Source organism: Cucurbita pepo, chromosome 17, assembly GCF_057944985.1.
Source record: "Cucurbita pepo subsp. pepo isolate OVF chromosome 17, ASM5794498v1, whole genome shotgun sequence".
NCBI lineage: Eukaryota > Viridiplantae > Streptophyta > Magnoliopsida > Cucurbitales > Cucurbitaceae > Cucurbita > Cucurbita pepo.
The window spans coordinates 2,130,403-2,141,689 of NC_141814.1; the positions used below are offsets into that span (position 1 = coordinate 2,130,403).

General features: G+C 33.4%; 2 protein-coding genes across 2 annotated transcripts; both read right to left on the reverse strand.

Moving 5' to 3' along the window:
- Positions 1-355: 355 nt before the first annotated feature.
- LOC111778891 (serine hydroxymethyltransferase 4) lies at positions 356-3,063 on the reverse strand. Its single transcript, XM_023658892.2, has 4 exons — positions 2,308-3,063; positions 1,246-1,636; positions 1,053-1,154; positions 356-915 (listed from the first exon to the last, which is right to left on the reverse strand). The coding sequence occupies exons 1-4, from the start codon at positions 2,983-2,985 to the stop codon at positions 671-673; spliced, it is 1,416 nt and encodes a 471-aa protein (XP_023514660.1). The 5' UTR covers positions 2,986-3,063; the 3' UTR covers positions 356-670.
- A 545-nt stretch (positions 3,064-3,608) lies between these two features.
- LOC111779090 (uncharacterized protein At1g28695) lies at positions 3,609-6,519 on the reverse strand. Its single transcript, XM_023659153.2, has 3 exons — positions 6,270-6,519; positions 5,479-5,883; positions 3,609-4,238 (listed from the first exon to the last, which is right to left on the reverse strand). Exons 1-3 carry the CDS (start codon positions 6,423-6,425, stop codon positions 3,732-3,734), a joined length of 1,068 nt encoding a protein of 355 aa, XP_023514921.2. The 5' UTR covers positions 6,426-6,519; the 3' UTR covers positions 3,609-3,731.
- Positions 6,520-11,287: the final 4,768 nt, after the last annotated feature.

An 11,287-nucleotide genomic window follows, 5' to 3' on the forward strand; every position in this document is an offset into this window, starting at 1 on the left:
TTTCTTTTATGACTTTCTTGAAAAATAATTACGTAAAATAAAAGTTCATTAAAAAAAGTAGTTAATTAGAGACTTTTTTTTATTTAAAAAAAAAACCAATAATTAACATTATCTTTTAAAAAGGAAAATGTATTTCTTTTTCAAATCTATAAAAAAAAATATGGGAAGTTTATTCCCTTACCTAACAAGCTTTTGAAATAAATTATTATTTAAATAACAATAAAATAAATGGGAAGTTTACAAATTATTTTAAAAAAAGTTTAAATTGATTAAAATATAATAGGGTAAAAGCTGTGTAAGTTTTTGTCAACGAAAAGAGTAATGATAGGCCCAATAATCCTCTAAAAGCCCAAAATAAATGAAGGATAGAGGAGCCCATTGCAAAAAATATGGGCCATGGTGGCCCAAAGTCTTGCTTCTGATATGGGCCTTAAAGCTTACAAATTTGAAATTGGGCTTCTCTATCAAGCCCAAAACTTCTTTTCTTAGCATTAAACATATGAATAAACATTAGCGAAGGAAAATCTAAGTCTACGTCATACTGGAAAAATAAAAAGATGATAAACTAAAAGCAATCTTTTCTTTTTTACCTTTTCAGCTTTAGAAGTGAACGATTTTAAAGATTCGACAAACACCCAAAACTTTAGATCTTGTTGTTGTTGTTTGCTTTCTAGTCCTTGTACTTCATCTCGGACATGAGGAAACCGGGCATGTCGAATGAGGCAGAGAATTTCTCGACGTCGGCCTTGAGCTCTTCGATTTCCTTGTTGTTTACCAGACCCTTGTTGAAGTCCTTCAACAGCTTTCCATATTCCTTCTGGATGTTCAAGGTGATGGTTATAGCACGGTGAAGGAACTCTGCGATCTGTTCGAAGTCTTTCTCGACCAAACCTCTCGATGTCATGGCAGGTGCACCTAACGCATTGCAATATGGTGTCTTGTTAATCACACGCTTAAATATAGATAGTAACTCATCGATTGATTGCAAGAAAAACAAGTTCTTAAGAGGACTGTGGATGATGAAATCATCTATCAGCGATATTGGAACTTACCGATCCGAACACCTCCGGGAGCCAATGCACTGCTGTCGCCGAACACGGCGTTCTTGTTTACAGTAATGTTGCACAGGTCGCAAAGCTTTTCAACCTTGTTGCCTGCAAAAGGAATTACCACGAAAAAGTCACACGAACAGAACAGAACATGTTTTTTCTGTTAGTTTTCTTAGGTTCATTTGCACGGAATTACCAGTCAATCCCAGAGGACGAAGATCCCAGAGGACGAGGTGGTTCTCGGTTCCGCCAGTGACAAGCTTGTAGCCCTTGCTCATCAGGTAATTTCCAAGGGCTACAGCATTGGCCTTAACTTGTTTTGCATAGACCTTGAACCCGGGGGCCATAGCCTGCTTCAAGGCAACAGCTAAAGCACCAATTTGGTGATTGTGAGGGCCACCTTGAAGGGCAGGGAAGACAGAGAAGTTGATCTTGTCTTCGAAGTCATAAACAGCATCCTCAGGCTGACCCTTCTTTGGTGGCTTTGGACCCTTCCTATAGAAGATCATACCGGCCCTCGGACCCCTCAAACTCTTGTGAGTTGTGGTCGTGACAACGTCACAATACTCAAACGGGTTTGCAGCTTCCTACAAACAGTCATTGTACACTATTATTTTACAATACCAGCAAGACCCAGGTACCTTAAGTTGCAAGAAAGGAAACAGAGATCATAAACAGTGATAAGAAATGTGTTAGAAGAAATATGCCTAACGTAAAGTAAATTCAAAGCAAAAAAGATGATATCACAGGAATTGTTTTACATAGAAACTGAATTCAACGAGAAGCAGAAATGTATCCCTTTCCTCGAAGCAGAGCTTCATTTCAATTTTGAACTAAGTATTTAAAACTGAATCTTATGGTACAAACAAGGAATACAAAAAATATTTGACAAAAACAATGAAAAACTTCATAGTTCAACGTATACAAAGAACACAAGTTAGCTTCCGTTACAAAGAATCAATGCAGCATCAATACTTATCATTAAATAAGTTTTCAAAAAGCCAGATGCTGTTACAAAGATGCTCAAACAATTATGGATCTAACAACCTGTGCCATTTCTAACCATTACTAATCAATTGAACACAAAGACGAAAGACAAGTATGAACGAATTGAGCTTATCATCTGCAGAGATCAAAGAGAAAAGCAAGTTCAACAGAAATCCACAGATCCCAAATCCAGAAATGGAAAAACAAACAACATCCAGTTACCAACATTCACAAGACAAACTGACAAAAGATCTGAACACGATTCATATACCTGAGCAGCAACGAGACCACTAATGTGAGCCATATCACAAAGCAGAAGGGCACCACATTTGTCGGCAATTGCTCTGAATTTGGCGTAATCCCAGTCCCTAGGGTATGCACTGCCACCACAGATAATCAGCTTCGGCCTGAAATCCAAAGCCTTCTCCTCCAACTTCTCGTAATCAATATAGCCAGTGGAGGAATTAACCTTGTAAGGCAAACTCTCGAAGTAAATCGAGGTAGCAGAGATCTTCTTCCCACCGGAAGTGTAGTAACCATGCGTCAAATGGCCACCAGAAGGAAGATCCAGCCCCATAATACGGTCATGCGGCTGAAGCAACGCCGTGTAGGCAGCGAAATTCGCCGGAGAACCAGAGTAGGGCTGGACATTTACGCCCCATTTGGCAGGATCGACATGGAAGGCCTGGAGGGCTCTAGAACGGCAGAGATTCTCGATCTCGTCGATGAACTCGTTTCCACCATAGTATCGGTTACCCGGCATGCCCTCGGAGTATTTGTTGGTCAAGGCGCTACCGAGGGCCTCGATGACAGCGAAGGAAGTGAAATTCTCAGAGGCAATAAGCTCGATTCCACGGCATTGTCGACGCTTCTCCTTCTCGATTAGATCGAAGATCTCAGGGTCGACAGCTTCAAGAGGAGTGTTGCCCCATGCATTGACGGGATCCATGGCGAACGAGAGAGAAAAATTACAGAGAATTTGAAGAAGAAGAAGAAGAAGAAGAAGCTGAAAATGGGGAAGGCAATCACTGAGATGAGGGAGTTCGCGGGGCCTTAAAAGGGATCGTGTTAAGCAAAATTACGAAAGTAGCCTTTCTTTTTTTTCTTAAAACATTAAATATATATATATATATCCCCTTTACATTTTATTTTATAATATTACCATTGGAATAAAAATTAATTAAAACTTTAAAATTTTATCCAATTAACAGACACATTTTCGTTAGCTTATCATAAGCTCATAAAATTGTGTTGTCGGAAAATTGGACACTATGAAACACAAAGTTGGAAATGAAATGGGCCAATATGGAGCAAAGCTTAGTCCAAGGCTGATACACCTCATCTCACTCGAGTCGAGTCGAGAATAACTAACCTAGATCCGATCTATCTCAAAGAATATGATTCTTGAAACCTTAATTCTCGACCGACATATCCCTCCAAGTATGCTAAAAAAATCATAAATCATACTCCGTCCTCCTAATTTAGGTATTAGAGTGGGTGTGATCAAACACCACATCGTGAGACGCCGAGGTCTATACCTAGTTCAATTTATAATTAAATAAAATCTATGGATTGAAATTAGATTTTATTAAAATTAAATAATACAATAAATATAACTATCACATAATTAAAGATAGATATCCTATAAACTAAGGTATTCAGACCACCAAAAGCGAACAAACTACAACTCCGTTTTTACCTTTTCCACGAATTCGCACACCCCAAATGCGGCGACCACTTAAACCCCGCCGTCGCATTATAAGAATTCGTCTTCCTAAACTTCTTCCAATCATAAAGCACTGTCCGGAGATCGCCCACTTTGGCGGCGATGCTCCGACAGCAGTTGGCGTGAACCGTCGTTACCTCCCTTGGGTCCCGACTGTCTTGGCAGAAGCCGCTGAAGAACAGGGTATCAAGGAATCGGACTTTAAGGCCAAGTTTAGCGATGATTCCGCCATGGATGAGCTCTAAAAGAACGTCCTGTTCTTTCTTCCCTGTGGAATTGTCCTTCAGATCGTACCAATTCTGGAAGAGGGAAATCGTTTTGTTGTTTGATCGGATGTAGTAGAATCCGGTGTTTATGAAGTTGTTTTCTTCACTCCATGGGTTGCCGGAGAAGCCGTCGGTGCTGATTTGGAGGTCCTCTGTTTTGTTGGAGCTTAGCTTCTTAAATGGGTTTCGAAGCCACATTACGTCTGTGTCCTGTCGAACCCAATTAAATTAATGAATCAAATAAATAAATTTGTTATTAAATGCATTTTTATATATTTTTCTGTTGGGATCTGAGAGTCTCAAGTAGTTTCTTAAATATAATTAATTTATTTATTTTTAATAATATTATTTAAAAAGTGATTTCTTTAGAGATGCAAATTTGACGCCGGCAATACCAAACAAAAACTCCAACGCCGTCCCCGGCGGAGCCGGTAACCAACGACATTGCAGCCATTTTCGGCATATCCCCGCCGTCCACGTGTTACTTTAATCCCTTCCATCATCACTATATATAATAATCACTATTAATCATTCCTTTTTATATTTTGAAAAAGGTATTTATATATTATATTTTAAAATAAAAAATTAACTTGTATTAATATTAAAAACTATTTAAATATCTTAACATCTACAAATCTTTAAGCTTGATTTAATCAAATAAATTTAAGATTTGGAAAGTCAAATCTAACTTAGAAGTTGGTGTCCATTACCATTTCCCAGAAACACATCAATATATACAAATATATATTAACAATACAAACAAAATTACTTAAATTGATTTCAACCTATTAAATTCTCGATTATTTACTATAATTTCTAATATTAGGAGAGTATCATATTCTCTTTGTTCAAAATATTTATGTAACAAATAATAAATAAAATAAGTATTCATATATATATAAATATATATATCCTTAAAATTCACCTTATTTTTGTTCTTATTTTTAAAGGATGCTTTGTTATTGACAACGAATTACATAAATATTGCATTATATTAAGGTAGAGAGTTTGTTTGGATATACAAATCCACATGTTCGAGGTTTTTTTTAAACTAATAAATATGTTAAACAATAATTCACGCTAATCCATCATTATTTAATATTATTAGATCGGTTAAAAAGTTTTGATAATCTCTTTCCTATTTGTCTTTTCTATGAACCTTTTCTTGAGGGACGGCACCTAGTTTTTTATGTTTTTGGTATTTACACGTTTTTTAAAAATATATATCTTGAAATTATTATAAAAACAAAAAATGTGATAAAACCTTAACAAAAAATAATAATAATCAAATAATTATGAAAAAGTGCTCTATAAATTTGAGAAATGGTAAGTTTATATTTTTTTTGTTATAATAATGATTTTTAGTGGAAATAAATTATCAAAACTCGAATTTATCCTTAAATGAGAAAAAGAAAATGCAAAAAGTTAAATGAAAATGAGGAGAACGTACCGTGAAGATGAAGTTGTATCCCCGTCTGAGGACTTCCAAAAGAAATTCAGTCCTACTCCACATCATCTTGATGAAATCCTCCGACATGTAAAGCTTTTCGCCGCCGAAATCGACGCCATCTGTTACCAGTCGGTAGCAGTGCAGACGAAGGAACCGGCACCGGTCGTACGCCGTCTGATCGACGGCGACGAAGAGGAGGTGATTTACCAAACTTTGAGTGCCTTCTCCTAGCCAGAAACTGTCGAGAAACACGTCGAGCATAGTCGTCACGGCTTCCGGTTCTTGATTGGCGTACGCCTTGTTTATGACAGCGATTATCACCGTCTTGTTCGCCATTGACGCTCTGGCTAAAGCCGATTCAAGCTCGTCTCGTGGTGCAACAGAATCGAAATTGCTGGTATTATTCTGAATCATGGAATCAAAAAACGAATTCGTAATCAATTCATAATTTCAAGAAAATGTCGAATGAAAAACGAATTCCAGAGCGAAATTTTAATCATGTCTAATATCAACAGAATCAAAGCCACTAGCACGGTTCTACAACAACTAATTCAAAATTACACAAAATCTGCAACAGAATCGAGATCGCTAGTACATTCTGCAGCATTAATCCAGAGCGACTTCACAATCAACTCTAAATCACACAAAAATGTCGAAAATAGACGATTCCGTGCGATTACGCGACGGAATCAAAATCACAAGTAGTACTCTCCAACAATTGATCCAGAACAACGCACAATCAATTCAAAAAAAGAACATAGAGAAATAGAATGCGATTACGCGACTGAGACCTGATTTTGAAGCTTCGTGTTGCTGCAATAGCGTCCGTTGGAAAGAAGAATGAAAGGATTGGAAACAGAGGAAGACCAGATGCATAAAGCGAAAACTCCAGCGAAGAAGATAGACGGAATCACATAATTTCCACCGGAAACCTTCGAGAAATCCATGGAAATGGTGGAAAAACAAGAAGCAAGAAGGATTGGAGGAAATGGACTCCTGATCTCTCGAAAGAAATAATAATCAGTTCTCTCAAGTTCCCGAGCGAATTTATGGTCAATGAACACGGCAAGTTGTATATCAACAATTGTTTGTTTCTTTTTTACTTATTTTTATTAAATTTAATAAAAATACAAAATCGTTCTAAATTTTATAAAGAAACGAGTTAACCTAGAAATTAACTAAGGATTTTAATTTAGATAATGAATTTAAAAAAAAAAACTAAATTTCAACTGATATTTTAATTCCATTTAAATTAAATATTAATTAAATTATGTTTCGTTTTCCACACTCCATTGTTTGGGAGGGAATCTAAAGTTGACTAAATATGACATACTTGTCCAACCTAAATAGAATTTGATTATTAAAAAAAATATAAATTAATTTAATTTCCATTATTATATCTATAATTTTTAAAAAAATGCTTGATTATATTATTTTTAAAATACAATTATTTTACAAAGTTTTTTTTAAATAAAATTTGTAAAGGCTGCTCCTCTAAATATTTTGGAAAATTATTTTTCATTTATATTTTTGGAAATTGATATTTACGTACCTAACCTTATTTTCCACAAAAATAAATATTATATAGATGACTTTGAATTTTCCTTTTTATTAAAAAGTAATTTTAAAATTTTAATTTGAATTAAATCATATAAAAATAAAGGGCAAATTACTTTTTTTTTTTTTATATATAGAATAATTTAGTAAATTATACTTCAAATTTTAAAAAAATAATAAAGTTATTACAATTCAATTTAAATAAGAAAAAAAATATATTAATATTTTTTATTTTTAATTTGAGAGGGCATATATCTAAATATACTAGAAAAAAAATATAATTAACTTTATGAAATTAATAATTCAAATTGAATTTTATAAAATGTGATCCTAAAATTTTTTGAACGAATATTATAATTTAAAATAATAAGCGTCATGTTCGTGGGCGAGATTGGGTCGGGTCAAAATCAAATTGCCATCTTCAAATTTCCCAAACTACCCTTGTTAATGGACTTAAAAAGTCTTATATAATTAATGCATCTTTTATTAATTCCTTATTAAGGCTTAATCATAATTATGGTGTTACTATTTATAATATTTTAGACTTCCTAATTTTATAAAATCTAAAAGCAGAAAATAGTAAATAAATTTAAATCGAAAATTATTTTACTCATAATTTCTTTATTTAATTATTTATTTATATATATATATATATATATATATATATATATATATATATATATATATATATATATATAATTGTTTTATTTTATTTTAGAAAAAAGACATAATTAAGATTTTAAAAATATTTTGAAAGTTAAAAGGAAGAAAATTAGTAAATAAGTCATATGACTTTTCACATACTATATTAGGGTATTTATTAACCATAATTTTTCTTTTTCTTTTTAAATATCTTTTATTAATGGAATAATAAAATATTATAATATTTTTTAAACTATATATATATAGTCTATTGGATTAAGTTAATAATTAATCTCTTAATTATTATTTTTTAGGTGGATATGATTATTAAATTGTAAACAATAAATATTTTTAAAATATTTATAAATTCAATTGGAATTTCATAAATTTTAAAAAACAATCTACAACAAAAACTAATTTAATGAATTGGCTTTCATAATTAGGTTTTCCTCATATAACTATTTAATATTTAATTTTTGGTTATTGAAAATTAAAAGCATATAAACACTACTTTTATTTACATTTTTAATTTTTTTTGTTAAGCTTAAATAATAAAAAAAATATATTAAACTTTGTAATTTATCTAAAAATCTATAATAAACTTTTTAAATTTTTAAAAACTTAAAAAAAAAAAAAAAACTATAATACTTTATTTAAAAAAAATACCATTAAACTTTTAAAAATATTTCAGACATACCTTTACATTTTTAAAAATTAAAAAAATACCACGAGTTTTCAAAAATTTAATTTAACACCCTTATATTTTTTAGCGTTTCATATTTATAATATGAAAAAAAAAAAAAAAACTCTAAATTAGGGTTGAAAGAGTAATATATTAAATATAGAAGTTAAATCTTACCGACCCTACGTAGCTTTGTTTACCAAAAATTTGTATGGTTCCGTTGTCTATTGATACTATTATATAATTAATCGATAAAAATGAGAGAAATTATCGAGTTGGTTCGTATATCTAATGATTATGAAATATAATACGATATTGGAATAGTTGATGTAAATAGGCATAAGAGCGGGTTTTGCTTTACTCTCTTATATTTGTAAGGTAATATTTGTAGTGGATGATTATTTCGAATACTAAAATTAGTACAAAATTTAATTTATTAAGTTGCTTCGATACAAGGATAATATGTTTAAAAGTTAGGCAAGGGTTAAAAAGTCAATATTTTAAAGAGGCGATGTTTTAAAATCCTTGCTTAAACGTGAAATGAAGGAGATAGCAGGGAGAGGTTTCTTTTGTTGCGATAAATTCGATCTCCATGAAACAAATAAGAATTCCACGTGGACGGGACAAGGAATGTTTATTAATTGCTTCCAAAATGAAAATGAAAAACAATAATTTCAATTTCTATATTTGTTCATATTATGGTTAATAATATCTGGTTTTATTCGATACTGTAACACCCGCTCATCGTCAACGCGATTCACAGGAGTTACTACTGGCCTCAATAATAAACTCCGACAACCAATGATAGATTTCAAAAGAAAATATTTCCAAAAACATCAAGTAAAACATTTCAAACCAGTGCTATTTAAACTTAAAACAACCGAAGTAGATTCTTGACAGCGAAAGCATAAGTACACAAAACAGACACAGACATGGATTCCCAAATAGTTCCTAGCCCGCTGGTCTCGCCCTCGTCCTCGGTTGGCCTGCATCAACTAAATCTGGAAAGAAAAGTTAAAAATAATTTTGATGAGTAATTAAATTACCCAGTAAGTAGCCAACTTTATCTTTCATGAATTCATAACTAATCTTTCCAGGTGTTTTTAAATTTTATTCGTCATTGACTCCTAGTTTCTCTTACTAGGGTCATCTGTTCATTAATGAGGTATCTCAGCTACCTCCAGCTTAGCATAGCAAATGTTTTTAAGTTTTATTCGACATTGTCTCCTAGCTTCTCTTACTAGGGTCATCTATTCATTAATGAGGTATCTCAGCTACCTCCAGCTAGGTTACTGACTCTCTTTCGATATGCTTATCTAGAATTTTCGGACTCGTATGTAAGACTCGCTCTCGGTCAAATACGGCCCGTCTACTAATTGCTCTGGCGGCCTGTTTATCTCATATACCAACGGTCAGGAGTACTCATGCTCCCTGACTTAGCACACAGCGCGTTGGCCAGGAACTCCGCGGGAATTAGTAGACTATCATACTCATATAAATAAGCCATAGCTCAACAACCAATAAGCATATCTTAGAGTCATAACCTTTCCATTAACATGCATAACATACTCACAGTTACTGTTACTGCATGCTTTCATACATGTATCATGTTCAACACATAGAACATTCTGACAATCATTTATATCATGCTTACATCACAGGCAAGCAGTCACAATATACAATAAACACTCAATATCATCAAAGCTCATCATAACATACTAAGCTCTTAATCAGGTAAACAACATACTCACATGTTGTAAAACAAGTTAAGAACTAGTTCATAGATCGATACGCTACTTACTTGGTTTCGAACTCCTTTTCCCCCTTGAATGTACATTTAAGAGGGTATTTCAACACAATTCCTTCCAATTAGACCTATATTTCACCATTTTCAAGGTAAGTATAGGTCAATCTAGGTAGAACAGGTCAAAACAAATCGAACGGGACAAACCGGGAACCCAAAATGATACTTCACGCGCCCTCACATCCTCGGTGTGTCTGTCCCACGCGCCAGGAGCACGCCCAGTCGCACACCCAGTCGCGGCCCTCACGCGCCTGCGTGTAGTGCACGCGCTTTTTCTTCTTCCTTGCGTTTTCTGAAATTTTCCCATCTTTTCTGTTAATACCAACTATATCCGAAGCCATATCCTCCTTCTACGATTCGAATTTCATCCTGATTCCTTCTACAAATTTATAGATCTCCTTATTACGATTCTAACAAGCCCTATTTCATAATTCATTATACAATATGAACCAAGATATCACGATTTAAAGGTTCGGTGATATGGGTTTTTCGTTACCTTTGCGACAACCGCTTAAATCAACTTAGTTCAGAGCTTCAATGGCTGAAAAGCCTTCACAATCGTCTCCCCATCCTCAGGTTTGCACGTTGTCACAACAAACGCCAAAGAACCCTAAGGTTTTGCCGGAAAACACGGATTATAACATTCTCTGTTTTCTGTTTCCCTCTTCCTCTGTTTCTTCGATAATATTTGGTGCTTCCTCGTCGGCCTTGCCAACGCCAACCACCACCACCATCCATAACACTAACACAAAATAAAACCACCCTTCTTCATCCCACACCTCCATCTTCCTCTCTTTTCTTTCTTTTCCCTTCAATCCACCTGTTCATTCTTCCGTTCTCCATGGCAGCAGCTTCAAGCTGCTGCTGTCTTTTTTTTTTTTTTTTTTTTTTTTTTTTTTTAATTAATTAATTTATTTTTATTTTTATTTTATTTATTTATTTATTATTTTCGGGTTATTACAGATACAATGTGTTCAATGATGAAGGATGTACTAAACGTAATCTAACGATAGGAGTAAGATATGTTCATATATCGTTAAGGTTAGGGTTTGTATCAAAGTGCTATGAATATGAGAAATTGATAAAAACGATATGGTCACGATCGACTGATAAAAGAATACGAT

Excerpts from the sequence above, each read along its gene's own strand:
- LOC111779090 (XM_023659153.2), bottom strand. The coding sequence starts at position 6,425 with ATGGATTTCTCGAAGGTTTCCGGTGGAAATTATGTGATTCCGTCTATC. Across the intron at positions 5,884-6,269 it reads ACACGAAGCTTCAAAATCAG|AATAATACCAGCAATTTCGA; the intron begins GTCTCAGTCGCG and ends TCCATGATTCAG. Across the intron at positions 4,239-5,478 it reads GATACAACTTCATCTTCACG|GACACAGACGTAATGTGGCT; the intron begins GTACGTTCTCCT and ends TGGGTTCGACAG.
- LOC111778891 (XM_023658892.2), bottom strand. The coding sequence starts at position 2,985 with ATGGATCCCGTCAATGCATGGGGCAACACTCCTCTTGAAGCTGTCGAC. Across the intron at positions 1,637-2,307 it reads GTGGTCTCGTTGCTGCTCAG|GAAGCTGCAAACCCGTTTGA; the intron begins GTATATGAATCG and ends GACTGTTTGTAG. Across the intron at positions 1,155-1,245 it reads TCGTCCTCTGGGATTGACTG|GCAACAAGGTTGAAAAGCTT; the intron begins GTAATTCCGTGC and ends TTCCTTTTGCAG.